The following is a 22,204-nucleotide window of genomic DNA, read 5'->3' as shown; positions in this document are numbered from 1 at the left end:
TGGCAGGGTCTACAGTCAATCACGGACTACGAAAAGAAAACCAGACCAGTCGCGAACCCCGAGGTCTTGCTCCCAGACAAACTAAACAACTTATTTGCTCGCTTTGAGGACAATACAGTGCCACCGACACAGCCCGCTACCAAAACCTGCGGGGTCACTGCAGCCAACGTGAGTAAAACATTTAAACATGCTAACCCTCGCAAGGCTGCCAGCCCCGGCGGCATTCCTAGCCGCTTCCTTAGAGCATGCTCAGACTAGCTGGCTGGTGTGTTTACGGACATATTCAATCAATCCCTATCCCAGTCTGCTGTTCCCACATGCTTCAAGAGGGCCACCATTGTTCCTGTTCCCAAGAAAGCTAGGGTAACTGAGCTAAACGACTATTGCCCCGTAGCACTCACTTCCGTCATCATGAAGTGCTTTGAGAGACTAGTCAAGGATCATGTCACCTCCACCCTAGCTGACACCCTAGACCCGCCCCAATAGGTCCACAGACGACGCAATCGCAAGCACACTGCACACTGCCCTAACCCATCTGGACAAAAGGATCTGCGGGTCCTGGACTTGCTGATGGGCCGCCCCCCAGGTGGTGAGGGTAGGAAACAACATCTCCACCCCGCTGATCCTCAACACTGGGGCCCCACAAGGGTGCGTTCTCAGCCCTCCTGTACTCCCTGTTCACCCATGACTGTGTGGCCATGCACGCCTCCAACTCATTCATTAAGTTTGCAGACGACACTACAGTGGTAGGCTTGATTACCAACAACAACGAGACAGCCTACAGGGAGGAGGTGAGGGCCCTCACAGTGTGGTGTCAGGAAAATAACCTCACACTCAACGTCAACAAAACAAAGGAGATGATCCTGGACTTCAGGAAACAGCAGAGGGAGCACCCCCATATCCACATCGACGGGACAGTAGTGGAGAAAGTGAAAAGTTTTAAGTTCCTCTGTGTTCACATCACAGACAAACTGAGATGGTCCACCCACACAGACTGTGTGATGAAGCCACAACAGCGCATCTTCAACCTCAGGAGGCTGAAGAAATTTGACTTGTCACCAAAAACACACAAACTTTTACAGATGCACAATCGAGAGCATCCTGTCGGGCTGTATCACCGCCTGGTACGGCAACTGCTCCGCCCACAACCGTAAGGTTCTCCAGAGGGTAGCGAGTTCTGCACAACGCATCACCGGGGGCAAACTACCTGCCCTCCAGGACCTCTACACCACCCGATGTCACAGGAAGGCCAAAAAGATCATCAAGGACGACAACAACCCGAGCCACTGCATGTTCACCCGCTATCATCCAGAAGGCGAGGTCAGTACAGGTGCATCAAATCTGGGACCGAGAGCCTGAAAAACAGCTTATATCTCAAGGCCATCAGACTGTTAAACAGCCACCACTAACATTGAGTGGCTGCTGCCAACATACTGACTCAAATCTCTAGCCACTTTTAACAATAATAATTGGATGTAATAAATGTATCACTAGTCACTTTAAACAACGCCACTTATTTAATGTTTACATACCCTACATTACTCATATGTATAAACTGTACTCTATACCATCTACTGCATCTTGCCTATGCCGTTCGGCCATCGCTCACCCATAAATGTATATGTACATATTCTTATTCATTCCTTTACACTTGTGTGTGCTGTAGTGTCTTTGGCTATGCCGGATTAAGTGATATGACATGCTATTCTATAAAATAATTTCTCCGTAATTAATATAATCTGATTGAGCTAATCATATAAATGTAATTAACTAGAGAGTCGGGCACCACTAAATAATATTTATAGAGCTGTTATCTTCCGAATAAACTCTTAAAGACCTAGTAATATTTTACATCAATAGCAGTCAATATCAATCCTCATCTTAATTCAGACTCATCTGAAAGTTGTAAATTCTTGGTTATCTGCACGAACCCTGGCTAACAATTTGAATCAGCAGTACAAAATTGGGTTTAATTATTTATTTACTAAATACCTAACTAATCACACAGAATTACACATACTTAAATCATAACTTGATTACAAATTATGTCATAAACGAAAACGTCCCTAGCGGGCGGAACAGATATGACAGCTTGTTACACAAAGGAAAACGGCTGGGTTTGAGTGAAAGAGCGGGAAGACTGAGGGACACAGGGAGAAGCTGTGCTATCGTAAATACAGTATCTGATGCATTCTAAATTACTTGTTATTATTTGGAAAAGGAAAATGCAATAAATATGTACTCTGAGCTGTGCTCCGGTAGGTTGGTGGTAGATGGAAGGCTGTGTTGCCAAACCGAATCCTTTGAAGAATGTCTCTGGTTGTCAATTGGATACGTTGTAGTAATGTGATAGATGGAATACTCTGTCTGTTCCTTCCTAACCCTTGTTGCATCTGCTGTTGCTAACTCAACGGCTAGGAGGTATCACTTCTGTAGTGAATAAGAGTTCAAAATTCATACCATTCGCAACCAAGCTCACGCTGATGTTGGCTTCGTTCTGTAGTTATTATCTGAACCATACTGACATTGGACCGTCGTCCTCACATCATCGGAACAGGAAGTTGTATTGTCTTCAAAGGCTTATATAGGAAGGGAGAGGAGGGCGTGTTTGAAAAGACATATAGCCCATGTCCCTTCACAGGGGCGGGCCACTGATTGAGCAGCCCTATCTTATGAAAACCCACATCTCACATTTTAGAAGCTAAAATCAAATTTCATCCCATCACGAATCATCTAATATTCAAACATTTAAATGTAACAACAATTCCATGTGAATCCGATAACTCTGATGTGTAGACTTTCCACTGTAGAGTTTGTCATCTTATCATTGATGAGAATGTCTCAGATACCAACCGAACTGACATCATATTCATTAAGTACCACCATGTTCAATTGTTCGGATTACCACAATACAGTTCATTTCCCCCCACCTACTGATGTTCCCAGAATCTCTATGTTAACCAAGGGTTTTTCAAATGTAACCTCAGTAGGGTAGAGAGAGGGAAAAAAGGGGGGAAGAGGTATTTATGACTGTCATAAACCTACCCCCCAGGCCAACGTCATGACAGTGTATAAGGTAGTTTTTGTGAAATTGTTAGATATTACTGCATGGTCGGAACTAGAAGCACAAGCATTTCGCTACACTCGTATTAACATCTTCTAACCATGTGTATGTGACCAATAAAATTTGATTTGGATCTTGGTCTTTTTTAAGTTCGATTGAGCAATAAAAGCCCCACTTTTATTCCACAGGCTGTGATCCGCACAATTCAGCTGTTGCAATAGCGCATTTTTTAATGGCTGTCTAATGGTTTCAAAAACAATGATTGATAGGCAGCTTAAACTTCTTGAATTCAACCATTTTTGGTTTCAAATGTACTTTTAGATATGTGAACAGCCATCCAGAACAACCACAATACGTAAGGCGCAAATAGTTAAATGAGAGAGCAGCGGTATGATTGACATCAATGCGCTATGTAGATATAAATAATAAGTGATATCCGTATCGCTGTAGACTACACCACTGCTGTCATCCTTACCTCCAAGCGTTTATTCAAGTTGGATAATCTTTGGATGCCGACAGCAGTCGCCCTTTGGAAGACATAGCTTAGACTGTAACCTACAAAAGCCTATTCCTGCTCTTTTCCTGGGATCCATCAAACACATTTGGTGTGTCATCATAGTGGTCTCTGACTAATGGTCAGACTCGCTCAGGTGGAACAAACTTAAACTTGCGCCTTTTTTCAATGCTGATTTGAATGTCATTGACAAAAAAGAGAAGTGTCAAAGTTTTTTTGCACCAAAATCCTTTCTGAATTCAAAAGTAATCCTACAAGTAATCATCTAGTTTTTCAAAAGTATCTGTAATCTGATTACAATATTTTAGCTTGTAACAGATTACAGTTACCGTTTTAAAAAAAAATCCTTTGTAACAGATTACATGTAATCTGTTACACCCCAACCATGGGTGTCAGTGATTGTCAAGAATTGGGAAAGGTTTGTATTAGTTTGCTAATAATTAAATACATGTACTCTAAATTTACAAATGCATCTATTGAGCAGATTACGTTATAACCACTAACCAAGTTACAGAAGACATTTTGATTGTTAGAAGTATGTCAAGTGCAGTGAAAATATGTTCAGTTTGGTTTTCAGCTGTGTATCAGAACAAACAGTAATTGGAACGACTAGCATACGACAAATATTTAGTTTTACAATAGTTTTACATGAACATGCCAGTACTTCAGTACCAAAACATGTTTGCGTACTCGAGCAGACAACCTTTATTAGGGATGGGCATTTGAAAGAATATCTTCCTATGCTGCTTGTATGTGGATGGTTAATGAATACCAGTGAAATGACTGTTCAGTGTCTGTTTTTATTTGGTGCACACAGACATAGTGTTTTTACAATAATAATAATATATGCCATGAAGCAGACATTTTTATCCAAAGCGACTTCTTGTTCTATGGTATTGATTAACTCTTGTCTCGTTGACTTCCAGAGGACATTCTCCACTGTTTCCAATCAGGCTCCACTCTCTCCTTGGCCACCGAGACAGAGAGTGTCACTTTTGGAGGAGCCAAACCACAGAGGTGTGTGTGTGCGCGCGTATGTGCAGGGTTGGGTGCGTGTGGTTGTTAGTGTGAGTATGTGTCAGACAGACACCCTGTTAACTGTGTGTGTGTGTGTGTTCCAGGCGTGGGTCGGTGGAGTCGTTCCCTCTTCTAAGAATGAACTCCAGTAGGAACATGGAGAGAGACTGGGAGAACGGCTCTACAGCGTCCTCCATCACATCTACAGTAGAGTACAATGGTGAGTATTAAACATGCACCCACACACACCTGAGTACAATGGTGAGTAGGTGTGTGAATGTTTTAAATGTAAACAAAATTGGGATCCTAACAAAAAGAAAAGAAAATCACAACATTTTAATCACATTGTAGCTGGGCTTGATTACTCTTCACTAATGATGCGAGTGTGTCTTCACTCTGTTGCGTGTGGAATATTGTAGCCTATTCATTGATGATAGGCCCTGCTATACTAAAGTTCCAAGACATTGCAAGCCAAGAAATTGCGAAATACAGCATTCCATTGCGAGATACAGCTTTTGATTGCAGATAGATAGGCCTTGTGCAAAGTTCTGACTGTCTCTGCCTGGTGACCAACATGCCCATACTGTGCGACTCCCCACTCTCTCCGTCCCTCGCTAGCTCGCTATAAAAGATGCAAGTGTTTGTGTTCTCGGAAGTACAGCAACTAATCAGTCTCCTCTGTTCAAAATACTGAAACTTTTATTTTAACATGGGAGACCTATTGAGACATAGGACTCTTTTCCAAATGCACCCTGTATATTACAACATAAATATACGCAACCGTTCAAAAGTTTGGGGTCACTTAGAAATGACCTTCTTTTTGAAAGAAAAGCACATTTTTTGTGCATTAAAATAATATCAAATTGATCAGAAATACAGTGTAGACATTGTTAATGTTGTAAATGACATTAATGACTATTGTAGCTGGAAACGGCTAATTCTTAATGGAATATCTACAGAAGCCCATTTATCAGCAACCATCACTCCTGTGATCCAAAGACACGTTGTGTGAGCTAATCCAAGTTTATAATTTTTGAAAGGCTAATTGATCATTAGAAAACCCTTTCGCAATTGTTAGCACAGCTGAACAACTTTTTCTTTGCAACTCTGCCTAGAAGGCCAGCATCCCGGAGTCGCCTCTTCACTGTTGAAGTTGAAGTTGGTGTTTTTCATCTGTTCTAACATAATTGCAAAAGGGTTTTCTAATGATCAATTAGACTTTATCATTTTAAAACTTGGATTAGCTAACACAATGTGCCATTGAAACACAGGAGTGATAATCGTCTATGTAGATATTACATTAGAAATCTTCCATTTCCAGCTGCAATAGTAATTTACAACATTAATGTCTACACTGTATTTCTGATAAATTTGATTTATTTTAATGGACAAAAAATGTGCTTTTCTTTCAAAAACGAGGACATTTCTAAGTGACCCAAAACTTTTGAATGATACTATACACATATACACATACATACAGTCATGGCCAAATGTTTTGAGAATGACACAAATATTAATTTCCACAAAGTTTGCTGCTTCAGTGTCTTTAGATATTTTGTCAGATGTTACTATGGAATACTGAAGTATAATTACAAGCATTTCATAAGTGTCAAAGGCTTTTATTGACAATTACATTAAGTTTATGCATAGAGTCAATATTTGCAGTGTTGACCCTTCTTTTTCAAGACCTCTGCATTCCGCCCTGGCATGCTGTCAATTAACTTCTGGCCCACATGATGGCCCACTGATGGCAGCCCATTCTTGCATAATCAATGCTTGGAGTTTGTCAGAATGTGTGGGATTTTGTTTGTCCACCCGCCTCTTGAGGATAGACCAAAAGTTCTCAATGGAACAAAGGTCTGGGCCCAAAATATCGATGTTTTGTTCCCCGAGCCACTTAGTTATCACTTTTGCCTTATGGCAAGGTGCTCCATCATGCTGGAAAAGGCATTGTTCGTCACCAAACTGTTCCTGGATGGTTGGGAGAAGTTGCTCTCGGAGGATGTGTTGGTACTATTCTTTATTCATGGCTGTGTTCTTAGGCAAAATTGTGAGTGAGCCCACTCCCTTGGCTGAGAAGCAACCCCAGGGCCTCCCGGGTGGCGCAGTGGTTAAGGGCGCTGTACTGTAGCGCCAGCTGTGCCACCAGAGACTCTGGGTTCGCCCCCAGGCTCTGTCGTAACCGGCCGCGACCGGGAGATCCGTGGGGCGACGCACAATTGGCCTAGCGTCTTCCGGGTTAGGGAGGGTTTGGCCGGTAGGGAAATCCTTGTCTCATCGCGCACCAGCGACTCCTGTCGCGGGCCGGGCGCAGTGCGCTCTAACCAAGGTTGACAGGTGCACGGTGTTTCCTCCATTGGTGCTGCTGGCTTCCGGGTTGGATGGTGCTGTGTTAAGAAGCAGTGCGTCTTGGTTGGGTTGTGTATCGGAGGACGATACATTCCCGAGCCCGTACGGGAGTTGTAGCGATGATACAAGATAGTAGCTAAACAATTGGATACCACGAAATTGGGGAGAAAAATAGGTAAAAATGTATAATAAAAAAAAAAGAGAAGCAACCCCATGGCTGGTTTCAGGATGCTTTACTGTTGGCAGGACTGATGGTAGCGCTCACCCTTGTCTTCAAGCTTTTTTCCGGATGCCCCAAACAATCGGACAGGGAAAATTCATCAGAGAAAATGACCTTTCCTTGATGTTTTTCCTGGAGAGAAGTGGTTTCTTTGCTGCCCTTCTTGACACCAGGCCATCCTCCAAAAGTCTTCTCCTCACTGTGAGTGCAAATGCCTGCCTGCTGCCATTCCTGAGCAAGCTCTGTATTGGTGGTGCCCTGATCCCGCAGCTGAAACAACTTTAGTTGACGGTCCTGGCGCTTGCTGGACTTTCTTGGGCGCCCTGAAGCCTTCTTCATAACAATTGAACCGCTCTACTTGAAGTTCTTGATGATCCGATAAATGGTTGATTTAGGCAATCTTACTGGCAGCAATATCCTTGCCTGTGAAGCTCTTTTTGTGCAAAGCAATGACGGCACGTGTTTCCTTGCAGGCAAACATGGTTGACAGAGGAAGAACAATGATTCCAAGCACCACCCTCCTTTTGAAGCTTCCAGTCTGTTATTCAAACTCAATCAGCATGACAGAGTGATCTCCAGCCTTGTCCTCGTCAACACCTGTGTTAACGAGAGAATCACTGACATGATGTCAGCTGGTCCTTTTGTGACAGGGCTATGAGATTCGGTTCATTTGAATGGCAAAGAGGGACTTTGCAATTAATCTGATCACTCTTCATAACATTCTGGAGTATATGCTAATTGCCATCATACAAACTGAGGCAGCAGACTTTGTGAAAATTAATATTTGTGTCATTCTCACTTTTGGCCACGACTGTACATACAGTTGAAGTCGGAAGTTTACATACACCTTAGCCAAATACATTTAAACTCAGTTTTTCACAATTCCTGACATTTAATCAGAGTAAAAATTCCCTGTCTTTCATCACATTCCCAGTGGGTCAGACATTTACATACACTCAATTAGTATTTGGTAGCATTGCCTTTAAATTGTTTAACTTGGGTCAAAGTTTCAGGGAGCCTTCCACAAGCTTCCCACAATAAGTTGAGTGAATTTTGAAAAGTGTGTGTGAGGAAGGAGGCTGACAAACCTGACTCAGTTACACCAGTTTTGTCAGGAGGAATGGGCCAAAATTCACAGAACTTATTGTGGGAAGCTTGTGGAAGGCTACCCGACACGCTTGACCCAAGTTAAACAATTTAAAGGCAATGCTACCAGGGAATTTTTTACGGATTAAATGTTAGGAATTGTGAAAAACGTATTTAATGTTTAAATGTATTTGGCTAAGGTGTATGTAAACTTCTGACTTCAACTGTACATGCACGCACACGCACACACACAAAAATACACAGTCATGGTAAGCACCAATAAAACATCACAAATCACCTATAAAAACGGTTATATTCCTCCACAAATACGTCCCCAATCAATTTAAAGTACTTTTTCAGGAAAGAGTGGTCTGCACGCAGTAGGCAAGCAAGATTATTTGACTGACAGTTCTGTTCACTTAGTGATTAGTCCTACTTTAGAAGCAGCATTCCTTGACAGACAAGTAAAATTACCGTTCAGTGGCGCTTTGAAACTATCTCCAGAGAAGGTTTTGTGTCTGCATTTATTAAAAAGCCGTAGTGTGCCCTTACATGCTGACTAGACCGGACACGTCACGTGTGTGAGGGTTTCAAAATAAACGTACACATACATGTTATTCAATCATTGCACCCACACTGCTCGCGAGCGTTTGCAGAAGTTGGTTCTATTTGTGACGCTCAACGCGCTGTAAGTCCTGTCTCTCCCATCTCCTCATTGGTTTTTAGGAGCATATACCCACGTGGGTGATTGAAAGAAGAACTAAGGTCCAGAATCCATTCAGTTGTGGTAATACACCTTAAAGTTGGTTGCCAACCGCCATATAAAGTCTGAAGAAGAAGCCTGAAGGAAGGAGGAGAAATTACTAGAAACAAATTCAGTTTACTGTTTTGTCTGTGGATTAATTGTCAGCGTAGAGGACCGTGTGCATTGTAAAATAACAACCCAATGTTTACATCCCAGGACAAATGAACTAGCAACAGCAAGCTAGCTAAATTGCCCTAAATGTTTAATGCTTTTCGACCTGTCCCACAATAATATAATTGGTTCAGAGTTTGTTTTGATATTTCAACCTGCATGTCCTAATCACGTTTGGTGTGGGGAGACAACATCAACATGCTCCCGATGGTGTCTGGTCAGCATGTTACAGACAAACAAACATGCTGTAGCCAAGGCTCTTTTAAGGGTATATGACTGTAGTAGATATAACTTAATTGCCCGGCCCTAGCAGTCATACATACGTAATAGGACCATTATTCTGCATTGTAAATTGACGTGGAATTTAATGATTGTTTTGTTATCGCTTTAACGGAAAATGGCTTTTTAAACATTGAGCAAAATGTTTCATTTGTCACATCCCTAATGGTGAGTATTACATACACACCAGAGTACAATGGTGAGCATTATGGTTTCTGTCCTCGTTGCAGGTCCCAAGCTGTTTAAGGAGTGTGTTTCCAAGTCCAACAAGCCAATAATCCACAATGCCATCACCCACTGCTGCCTGGCTGGCAAGGTTAATGAAGCCCAGAAGAACACCATCCTAGAGGTCAGTCCATCCATAGTATGGTAGTACTAGAAGGTCTCCATGATTTTACTATAGCCAAAAATATCAATGCAACATGTAAAGTGTTGGTCCCATGTTTCGGGGACCGAGTGGCGCAGCGGTCTAAGGCACTGTATCGCAGTGCTAGAGGCGTCATGACAGACCCGGGTTCGATCCCGGGCTGTATCACAACTGGCCGTGATCGGGAGTCCCATAGAGCGGTGCACAATTGGCCCAGCATCGTCCAGGTTTGGCCGGGGTAGGCCGTCATTGCCTAGTTAAGTAAAGGTTAAATAAATGTAAAAAATTAGCTGAAATAAAATATCCCAGAAATGTTCCATAAGCACAAATGTGTTTATATCCCTGTTAGTGTGCATTTCTCCTTTGCCAAGATAATCCATCCATCTGACAGGTGTGGTATATTAAGAAGCTGATTGAACAGCATTATCATTACACTTGTGCTGGGGACAATAAAAAGCCACTCTAAATTGTGCAGTTTTGTCACACAACACAATGCCACAGATGTCTCAAGTTTTGAGGGAATGTGCAATTGGCTTGCGACTGCAGGAATGTCCACCAGAGCTGTTGCCAGAGAATTGAATGTTCATTTCACGACCATAATCCGCCTCCAACGTTGTTTTGGAGAATTTGGCAGTACGTCCAACCGAACTCACAACTGCAGACCACGCGTAACCACGCCAGCCCAGGACTTCCACATCCGGGTTCTTCACCTGAGGAATCATCTGGGACCACTCACCCGGACAGCTGATGAAATTGTGAGTTTGCACAACCAAAGAATTTCTGCACAAACTGTCAGAATGCATAGTGCCAACTGTAAAGTTAGTTTTTTCATGGTTCGGGCTAGGCCACTTAGTTCCAGTGTGAGGAAATGTTAACGTTACAGCATGTAATGACTTTCTAGACGATTCTGTGCTTCCAACTTTGTGACTAATTTGCGGAAGGCCCTTTCCTGTTTCCGCATGACAATGCCCTTGTGCACAAAGCGAGGTCCGTACAGAAATATTTTTGAGATCTTTGTGGAAGAACTTGACTGGCCTGCACACAGCCCTGACCTCAACCCCATCGAACACCTTTGGGATTAATTGAAACGCAGACTGCGAGCCAGGCCTAATCGCCCAACATCAGTGCCCGACCTCAATAATGCTGTTGTGGCTGAGTGGAAGCAAGTCCCCACAGTAATGTTCCAACATCTAGTGGAAAGCCTTCGCAGAAGGGTGGAGGCTGTTATAGCAGCAAAGGGGGGACCAACTCCATATGAATGCCCATGATTTTGGAATGAGATGTTTGATGAGCAGGTGTCCACATACTTTTGGTCACTCTGCACAAACTGTCAGAAACCGTCTCAGGGAAGCTCATGCGCGTGCTCCTCGTTCTCAGGGTCTTTACCTGACTGCATCATAACCGACTTCAGTGGGAAAATGCTGACCTTGGATGGCCACTGGCACTCTGGAGAAGTGTGCTCTTCACGGATTAATCCCTGTTTCAACTGTACTGGGCAGATGGTGTCGTGTGGGTGAGCGGTTTGCTGATGTCAGCTTTGTGAACAGAGTCCCCTATGGTGGCGATGGGGTTATGATATGGGCAGGCATAAGCTACGGACAACTAACACAATTGCATTTTATCGTGACGAGATCCAGAGGCCCATTGTGAGATCCATTTATTTTAAGTTATCTGTGATCAACAGATGCATATCTGTATTCCCAGTCATGTGAAATCCATAGATTAGGGCATAAGGAATTTATTTCAATTGTCTGATTTCCGTATATGAACTGTAACTCAGTAAAAAATAGTTGCTTTTATATTTTGTTCAGTGCAGAAGGCCTCTGCAATTTCAGTATAGACAATTAATTTTCCTCATTACCTGTGAAAATTATTTGAGGTGAGTCAATAGTATTGTAGTTCTAGAAAGAGTCTGATTTTACTATAGCCAATTAATTGTCCTCATTACTAGTGTCAAGAAGTTATATACAGTAAAAGAGAAAACAGTCTGAGTCAATAAAAACATCAGAATGTTTGGCCTAAATGTTTTGAGGAAAAATGTGTTTTAGAAAGATCAGCTTGAAATTGACATGGTATAATTGATTCAACAACCAATTTGTTCAAGTATGAACCAGAACATCAATAGACTAGTTATTTGTCAGTGTTTATACAGCTAACTTGGTTATCCTGTTTTGTTATATATCCCTCTGATTCCCACTGTATAGTAGAGTGATGTACTTCTTCCCATGGTTACTAATGGTTGTTTCTTCCATCTGTCTCTCCAATGCCAGGAGCTGGAGAGGTGTGAGGCCAACCACCTGATGATTCTGTTCAGGGACGGTAGCTGCCAGTTCCGAGCCATCTACTCCTTCTCCCCCGACACAGAGGAGATTGTCAAGTTCACCGGCATGGGGCCACGCAGCATCAGCCGCAAGATGATCGACAAGCTCTACAAGTACAGCTCCGACCGCAAGCAGTTCAACTGCATCCCCGCCAAGACCGTGTCAGTCAGCGTGGATGCCCTGACCATACACAACCACCTGTGGCAGATCAAGAGACCCAGCGGATCTTCTAGGAAGAAGTGAGGAAGGGAAGAAGAAGAGGACAAGAAGGCACACCATAGGCATTCATTCTACGATTGGGCAGGACCCAGTAGTCTCGGATATGACCATTCTGTGGGTTTGGCCTGTTGATGAAGAGGGATTGGTCTATTGCTGTGTGTGTGTAGTCTTCGGATTGGTGTAAATGGCGGTCTCCGTGGAGATGGACCTGAGAATTTTAATGAACACCTTCCAACTAACCAAATTAGTCTTTTAAAGATTAGGAATGTTTTCTGCATGTGGCACTTTTTATGTTTGAAGTATTGGGTTTTATGCTAACTAAGGAAAAGCCTATAGTTTAGCACTAAACACACTTCTTCTATACGTATGTAGTGGATCAAAAAGACAAAACAAAGTAATACTGAAACTACAGACTACTGAAATAAGTGCAAATAGAGGCAGCACTGAAAGTACAGACGCTACAGACTTATAATAATAGAAACCACAGCCATTGTCAAAATTGTTTGAAAGTGCTTGTTCTAGTCGGGCAAAATCCTGCAGCTGTGACCCCTCTGATCTCCTTCAAAAGGCTATTTATTCAATAATACTAGTATGGGCTTTTAAGTTATTTTACCATGAATAAACTTTACTTAACATTTTTGAAAATGATGAGAAAGATATGGTCAAGTCTTTTTGTGTGTTTTTGCAGATGTTTGTGGAAAGGGGGGTTGGGAATGCGTGGCTGTGTGTGTCTCTGAATGTGTTTACTCGTTAAATTATGCTTTAACAAAGGTTTTATCATGCAGTGGAATAAGCTCCACCACTGTTTAATTCAGTTAAAAGATGAATGCTCTTGTCCCAGGAGAAGGGAGGCTCATCACTTTCTCAGTGTTATTGTTAGTGGTGAGGTGGTGATTAGTATTTACTCGGTTCCAAACGAGCACGCTTTGGGTTTCAGTCTATTGCACTCTATCTACAGTATGTTACAGCAGAATACTGGCCCACGATCAATGGTACTCATGAAGATCCAAATCCACTGAATGCTCAGCTCACTCTTACCAGCAGAGAGACACCAAGGTCTTCTGCTCCTTTTCACTAACACACTGGAACCTGATCTGAAGTAACTATTGGCCCTACTTGCAGCCTATAACATGAGCCAGGATTTTTCCCTAGTCTCATGGTCGGGGAAAAGTCCTGGCCCCATTCATGACCTAAACCTGCTGTCTGTGAGCACTAAGAGCAGCTCTACCATGACTGACTATGCCTCAAGTTCATTAAATTCAAGGGAAACTGGACAATACTTGATATTATTTGCTGCATTTTGTACATGTGAGTAGTGGTTTTGTATATACTGTACCACCTTATGTTTACTAAAAGTTGGCGCAATTGAATTTTTCATTACTGGCTTTAAAGATTGTATTTGTTTCTTTAAAATATTCTACTATATATTTATTTTGAAAAACACTAGTGTAATAAATAATACTGGTAAACGAACAATGGTTCCTTTGCTTTGTTGCCCATGATTTCATTTAATTCATGAATATTTATTTGTATTGTGTTTTTTTTTCAGCTGTTGATCATAATGCATTGCTTCTGAACTGGATTAAGATCTTGATTTATCGTGTCATTATTGCATCATGGGGGATAGAGGGCAAGCAGAGCATTGGAAAAGTCACATACAAATAGCACTACAGTCTGAAGTGTAGCCTATGATTTAAGCATGCTTTCGGCTTTTTATTTGGAAAACTAATCCTTGGGCCAGCCAGGTGGACACTATCTTTATTTTATAAAATGTCTTTATAAACATACCATATGTCTGGAGAACTAAAGATAGTCCTGCTGGGCTACACAAGACTCGTCTGAAGGTCCCCCGGTACCAGTGGGAAACAATAAATGGAAGTATACAGTATATGGAGATTTTTTTAGTGCCACAAATAAGGGGTTAAATATATGTATCTTTTATGTGACCCGTTTCAAGAAGATTGACGTATATCGCACATTACTACTTAATCAAAATATTTTGGGGGCAGAAATGCTTTCTGGAATGAACTTTCATGTGCCTTAATAACGAACTTGTATGCCATCTGTAAATATTAGGGATGCACGACATATCGGTAAGCATGTTGGAATCGAACGATATTAGCTAACAATGCCAACATCGGCCCGATGTCTAGTTTAACGCCGATGTGCAAAACCGATGTCAAAGCTGACGTGCATGCCTATGTAACGTAGGTAGGTGACTTAATGATGCCACGAAAAATAGCACTACACGTGCAACATAGCATTCCTAACCTAGCCCACAATATCTGCAGTGTGGATATATTTTGAAGGAAGATAACAAAAAGGCCATATGCAATGTTTGTGCTGCTATTATTTCCAGAAGAGGGGAGAAAGTGAAATCTTTCAATACCACAATCCTAATTACTCAATTTGAAAGTGCATCACCCCCAGACATTCAGCGACTACTTAGAACGAAAGCAGAAAAAAACTAAGCACACACTTCACACAACTAAATAAGTTCAAGTTGATTAGTAATTTGAATGAGTAAGAATATTTCAGCCAGACAACCCAAGGGTGAAATCCATTAAAGCCAAGATAATGGAATTCATTGCCCTTGACAATCAACCGTTCTCTGTCGTGGGTGATGTTGGCTTTCGCCGACTGGTCGAGCACCTCGAGTCCCAGAACACACTACCAAGTAGGCGCTATTTTTCAGATGTTGCCCTACCGGAGTAACACAGTATTGTTGAACGCACATCCATGAGCTACTTGCTATGGATGTCACTGCTATTAGCTTCACGACTGACATTTGGACCAGCGATGTCAGCTCCATGTGCATGCTGAGTCTGACAGCAGAGTGGGTCGACGAGGATTTCATACTGAGGAAAGCCATATTGCATGCTCAAGAATGTGCTGGTTCTCATACCGCTGCTGCCATTTCAATGGCATTTGAGAACGTTTGAAACATGAACACACTCCTAGCTTCATTCGAACAACTGACTCGGGAAATAAACTCATCAACTGCGTCTGCAGCAGACGTGATACCCTCTGTCATGGACTGAAACGCCTGCTCAACAAAACTGCAGACAGACCGTGGGATTAAAACTTGCAAAAGTACTATACTAGAAGCTGTGAACAAGCGATTCGGTGGCATTCTCTCTGAGCCTCTTTACTGTGTCGCCACCACGCTCAATGCTAGTTACAAGGACCGCTACTTCGAAGCAGACAAGAAACAGGATTTACATGAAATGTTACAGACACAGATGGACAAGATGAAAACGGACACAGTGACAGTGCGCACAGAGGAAGAGGACCCACGACAGAAGAGGCCACGGACAGACAGAGCTGAAATGTTACTGCTTGACATGTATGATAAAATCCTGAACAAATGAACAGCGAAACAGCACAGCAAGTAAGTAAAATAAATAGGTTGCACAGCTGTATGAATGTTAATAAACAAATACTACAGCTCAGTGCAATGGTAAATGTTAAAATAGCTGTGGGATATGGACAGTAGAGGGGGATGCTATTGTAGTGACAGTAGAGTCACCACTATTTTCTGGACTTTTTTTGATGAGGTTCACAGCAATGGAGAATAACCTGGTTCTGGTCCAGATGTACCGGACTCATTTACCGGAGGGTGGCCTCTTAAAGAGTAAATAAACTGTACAGCTGGCCTATGACATCATCCTGTTTAATAATCCTCTTAAGGCTAGGCAGAATACTGCTCCCTTTGGAGGAATTGCGTGCCCATAGTAAACTGAAAAAGAATCTGTCAAAAATTGCTAATATATGCATATAATAATTATTATTGGATAGAAAACACTAAAGCTTCTAAAACCGTTGGAATTATGTCTGTAAGTATAGCAGAACTCACAGGGCAGGCATTCTTCCAAACTAGTTTTGTGGTCATGAAAGTTGGGGCAACTTTGACGTGATCGCCCCCACCCTTCCCAACCAGCTATGGATCTGGGGACACTTTCTATGTCTTCCACTAGATGTCCTCATTCAGTAGAGCGTTTAATCGTTCAAATCCCACGAGTTTTGGCCCTATGGGAGTGAATTGAGTGAGTGCCGCGAGAAAATACCTGTGCGTTAGGGCGCGAATTGGTCCCATCCATTCCTTTGTTCCAGCACTCCGGAGGAGAACTAACAATGACCGGTTGAATTGAAAATTGTTTTGTACGTTTAGAACATCCTAAAGCTTGATTCTGCACTTAGTTTGACCTGTTTAGTCGACATATAATATGTAATTTTGAAGTTTTGATGCGCAACTTTTCCGGACCAGAGGACATTTTGGGTGCATTTCAGCTGATATTGTTAGCAGATGCTAATACAAAGACACAAGACTTGAAACCAAACGATGTTTTGGGTAAGTATGAACCCTTCCAGTACATTCTGAACGAAGACCATCAAAGGTAAGGGAATATTTATGCTGAAATTGTGTGTTTCTGTTGACTCCAACATAGCGGAGAAATATTGCTTATATCTGAGCGCCGTCTCAGAATATTGAATAGTGAGCGATTTCTGTAACGTTAAAAATAAATGTAACAAAGCGATTGCATTAAGAAGCAGTGTATCTTTCTAACTATATGTAGAACATGTATATTTAGTCAAAGTTTATGATGTCTATTTACGTTATCTTGCGGCGCTACCTATATTTTCTGCTGACATTTTTGAGTATTTTCTGAACATTAATTCAATGTAAATGGACATTTATGGATATAAATGGCATATTATTGAGAAGAAAAAAAATGTACTGTGTAACATGTCCTATTACTGTCATCTGATGAAGATTTTCAAAAGGTTAGTGAATGATTTATTTTTTAATCCTGCTTTTATAATTTTATATTTTCTGGGACAAAATGGCTGCCTCTTGTCTTCGTTTCGGTGGTGGTCTAATATAAATATGTGGTGTGTTTTCGCCGTAAAACATTTTAAAAATCTGACATGCTGGGTAGATGAACAAGGTGTTTATCTTTCATTTGAGGTATTGGACTTGTTAATGTGTGGAGGTTAAATATTTCTAAGAATATTTTTGCGTTCCATGCACCACGTTCCAGCTGAACGTGGGAGGGGTCGTTCCCAAAAGGGAACCCTAACCCGTCATCAATATGACTGTGGGCCATAACTACTTGAGGCAGAGAAGGGCTGCCCCCACAGGGCCAAACGTGTTGGGTCACATCAATGAGCAAAATACATTGGTCCCAGTGCATTGCTTATATACAGACAAACATAAATAAAACATTCCTACATTTCTCCCTCTAACAAGTAACCCTGATCCATGTAACCATCCTTCTCATATTAGATTATGGCAATGTAATTTCTAGAACTGCAGGGAAGGGTGCTCCTGAGGGCCTTGATGCTCTGAATATCTGCCAACTTTGCCATCAACACAAGATCATTGCAACTTTTGTTTGCTTGTACACTGGTCATCCTTATGCACTCCATGCAATACTTGCTGTTGTTTGTAATAGTTATTGTCATGTTTTTGTCCACGTTTGTTTGGAAATACATGTAACTGTCCTTTGTAGTTGGCGTGTACAGCTGCATGGTACTGTGACATTAGTTGTCATGTTGTCACTAATCTGGTTGTTGTTAGTCTAAAGCATACTTTTATAAGTTTGTTTAATATTTTAATTTGTCACCCAGCTCTTTGCCTCAAGAGTCCAGTTTTGCTTGCACAGCCCTTATTGCAAAGAGGACATTGTAAGTAATTTACTGTCCAGTAAAAAAAAAAAAAAGAAGATTTTTAATTTCTTACAAATAAGTGGTTTTGTGCGGAGTGGATTTTTCGTATTGTGATGATCTGTTTTCATATTTTAAAATATTGTAATTGTCAAGCACTGACCTTAGTATTCTTTGTTTTCTTTATTATTTTGGTTAGGTCAGGGTGTGACGAGGGTGATATATGTGTTTATCTGTATGTGTTTATCTGGTTTTTGTATGTTTATAGGGTTGCTCTAGTCTAGGTGTTATGTCTATGCTTGCCTAGATTGGTTCTCAATCAGAGGCAGTTGTTTATCATCTCTGATTGGGGACCATATTTAGGATGCCATATTTGTTGGGTATTTCGTGGATTATTATGTCTATGTGTAGTTGCATGTCAGCACTCGTATTAGCGTCACGTTCGTTTTGTTGTTTTGTATAGTTTGTTAAGTGATCTTCGTTTATTAAAAGAAGATGTATTCATATCACGCTGCGCCTTGGTCTCCTCGTTATGACTAACGTGACAGTAATAAGCAACTAGAAATTGATAGCGGGTGCTAACATGGCAACGGTTTAACCCTGCTGCGCCTTTACCTACCTATTGACAAATAAGCTTTTTCACGTATTTTCACTGGCTATGTTAGTCCATAGTATATAAGGCTTGACAATAGACATGCGCCACAGTTAATTTGCCCACTCACGAATATATCCCAAACTATTGTCAGCTTGACTGTGAGACTAACGGGATTTTAACGTCATTGTCAAATGTGAAAATGTCTTTATACAGAAGAAAATATGTCTCATTAGTTAGGTTTGAAAAAGTCCACAGAAGCTCGGAATCAGATCTGTGGAAAAAAGGCAGAGGAAGTTCTGCAGGCTTTCGTTTCACATGGGTGTTCAAAAAAACATTTGCATTTGAGGATGACTTTTTCTGATGAAAATAGTTATTTGATGCATGGCCTACTATTTCTAACACCAAAATGTATAACATTCACACCACAACTACACATTGATAATACAGATTGTTTCCTGTGCAGTGATCAACTTACATTGATAGCTTTTTGTATTTCTGAGTGACGTAAAGGTATCGACATAGTGATTCACTTTTAATGTCATTACATAAAAATTACAACAACATGACTGAGTTAACAACACATTAGAAACAGAGCGTGTCATGAAACTGGCTAATAAAGGAGACAATGGAAAGGGAAATATCGATGGCCAGAAATTCAGTGAACACCAACTAGATGATTACTCCAAAGACAGAGGGACAGAAGGTGAGGCAGAGACTAGAGGACAGAAAAGATGACATACAGGACAAAACAAGTGAGTGATGCTAAAAGAATGACCAGACCAGGGGCAGTCATTTTCCATTTCTATTAAGGTGGATGAAAATAAAGTAGAAGAAAAAGAAAAGCACACTTATTTAGGCGAGATGCTTGCTAGCAGAGTAGAAAACTTGAAAATAAAAGAGAGCCGCACAATCTAGGTGCTCAAATGCAAAAATGTAATATATCCAACGTTTTGACAGCCAAGCTGTCTTCAGGGTATAATCACAAACACTTGTTTGTTTGGATGACTCGTTTATGTAGTGTCAAAAGACACACAGGTGTCTAATCATGGCCAAGAGTGGCCTAATATCATTGATTAATTCTCAAATATTAAAATGGCGTACTAAGAACAGCATACAAAAAACAAATGGATAGCATACGATCAATCATAAATTCATTTTAGACTACACAAGCTTACAAACAATTACAATGGCAAAGTCACAGTAATCACAAGAATGGCTTCAGATCAAAGTCTACATTGAGACCGAAGGGAGCAAGGGTCTTTAAGTTAAAGATCCAGGCAGCCTCTCGTATTAACAATAAATTATTAAGGTCACCCCCTCTCCTAGGGAGGGTGACATGTTCGATGCCAATGTAACGCAGAGATGAAAAAGAACAGTCTGCAGCACACAGCCTCACCCTACTAAAATCTGAAGTCAAATGTCTACTGTTTGCTGATGATTTGGTGCTTCTGTCACCAACCAAAGAGGGCCTACAGCAGCACCTAGATTTTCTGCACAGATTCTGCCAGACCTGGGCCCTGACAGTAAATCTCAGTAAGATCAAAATAACGGTGTTCCAAAAAGAGGTCCAGTCGCCAGGACCACAAATACAAAATCCATCTAGACACCTTTGACCTAGAGCACACAAAAACTATACATTTTCCGGTCACAACTTGCAGACTTGTTTACGTGTTGCTGTGCGTTTTGTTGCCAACCTATTTTGCTACCTGACAACTTTACGGTTTTTACTTTTTAATTACCGTTTATATTTTTTTCCCCCTTTTTCACTCCGGACGCGGTTCGTCAGGACCTCCAACAGCCGAAGCTAAGTAGTAACATTAACATGATGCCTTCTAATTGCAGTCGCTGTACTCATAATATACAGGGGAACGATCGCCTTACGGCGAGGATAGCTGTGCTACAAGCCCAGCTTCAGACGCAATCGTTAGGCAAGGGTAATTTCAGTGTAGGAAAGGATGAAACAGCGTCTGTGCCACCAGTAAGTACAGATAGTAGTATAAATCCCCTGGCACAGTCCCCGCAGCCGGACAACTTTCTCATGGTTTCTGGAAGGAAATGCTGTTAACCGGTGTCGCTCATTCAGCCGACAGAAACTTTCAACCGGTTTTCCCCATTAAGCAGCCAGTAGGAGTCAGAGGCCGAGCCTTCTCTTGTCTCTACTCCTCCCGTTACGGGGTCTGAGACGCCGAAGCTTCCCACCATTAGCTCTGACAAATTGAAAACTCTAGTCATTGGCGACTCCATTACCCGCAGTATTAGACTTAAAACGAATCATCCAGCAATCATACACTGTTTACCAGGGGGCAGGGCTACCGACGTTAAGGCTAATCTGAAGATGGTGCTGGCTAAAGCTAAAACTGGCGAGTGTAGAGAGTATAGAGCTATTGTTATCCACGTCGGCACCAACAATGTTAGGATGAAACAGTCAGAGATCACCAAGCGCAACATAGCTTCTGCGTGTAAATCAGCTAGAAAGATGTGTCTGCATCGAGTAATTGTCTCTGGCCCCCTCCCATTTAGGGGGAGTGATGAGCTCACAACTCAATCGCTGGTTGAAAACTGTTTTCTGCCCCTCCCAAAAGATAGAATTTGTAGATAATTGGCCCTCTTTCTGGGACTCACCGACAAACAGGACCAAGCCTGACCTGCTGAGGAGTGACGGACTCCATCCTAGCTGCAGGGATGCTCTCATCTTATCTACCAACATAGACAGGGCTCTAACTCCTCTAGCTCCACAATGAAATAGGGTGCAGGCCAGGCAGCAGGCTGTTAGCCAGCCTGCCAGCATAGTGGAGTCTGCCACTAGCACAGTCAGTGTAGTCAGCTCAGCTATCACCATTGAGACCGTGTCTGTGCCTCGACCTAGGTTGGGCAAAACTAAACATGGCGGTGTTCGCCTTAGCAATCTCACTAGGATAAAGACCTCCTCCATTCCTGTCATTATTGAAAGAGATCATGATACCTCACATCTCAAAATAGGGCTACTTAATGTTAGATCCCTTACTTCAAAGGCAATTATAGTCAATTAACTAATCACTGATCATAATCTTGATGTGATTGGCCTGACTGAAACATGGCTTAAGCCTGATGAATTTACTGTGTTAAATGAGGCCTCACCTCCTGGCTACACTAGTGACCATATCCCCCGTGCATCCCGCAAAGGCGGAGGTGTTGCTAACATTTACGATAGCAAATTTCAATTTACAAAAAAAAAAATGACGTTTTCGTCTTTTGAGCTTCTAGTCATGAAATCTATGCAGCCTACTCAATCACTTTTTATAGCTACTGTTTACAGGCCTCCTGGGCCATATACAGCGTTCCTCATTGAGTTCCCTGAATTCCTATCGGACCTTGTAGTCATAGCAGATAATATTCTAATCTTTGGTGACTTTAATATTCACGTGGAAAAGTCCACAGACCCACTCCAAAAGGCTTTCGGAGCCATCATCGACTCAGTGGGTTTTGTCCAACATGTCTCTGGACCCACTCACTGTCACAGTCATACTCTGGACCTAGTTTTGTCCCATGGAATAAATATTGTGGATCTTAATGTTTTTCCTCATAATCCTGGACTATCGGTCCACCATTTT

At 41.8% G+C, this 22,204-nt stretch overlaps 1 protein-coding gene across 3 annotated transcripts in view; it reads left to right on the top strand.

Moving 5' to 3' along the window:
• The window catches only part of LOC110523989 (calmodulin-regulated spectrin-associated protein 1-B), a 117,568-nt gene extending 103,751 nt beyond the window's left edge, over positions 1–13,817 (top strand). For 2 of the 3 annotated variants that reach the window (XM_021603235.2, XM_021603234.2), the window contains 4 exons: positions 4,505–4,595; positions 4,700–4,815; positions 9,676–9,794; positions 12,083–13,817. In XM_021603235.2, the coding sequence (XP_021458910.2) occupies positions 4,505–4,595; positions 4,700–4,815; positions 9,676–9,794; positions 12,083–12,376 (620 nt within the window). In that variant the 3' untranslated portion in view covers positions 12,377–13,817. Of the gene's footprint in view, positions 1–4,504; positions 4,596–4,699; positions 4,816–9,675; positions 9,795–10,446; positions 10,568–12,082 lie in introns of all 3 variants that reach the window. The other variant, XM_021603236.2, reaches the window with a different exon arrangement.
• Positions 13,818–22,204: the final 8,387 nt, after the last annotated feature.

Source organism: Oncorhynchus mykiss, chromosome 5 (assembly GCF_013265735.2).
Source record: "Oncorhynchus mykiss isolate Arlee chromosome 5, USDA_OmykA_1.1, whole genome shotgun sequence".
NCBI classification, from domain to species: domain Eukaryota; kingdom Metazoa; phylum Chordata; class Actinopteri; order Salmoniformes; family Salmonidae; genus Oncorhynchus; species Oncorhynchus mykiss.
The sequence above is the reverse complement of the archived record's forward strand: the minus strand, read 5'-3'. Positions and strand labels throughout refer to the sequence as shown.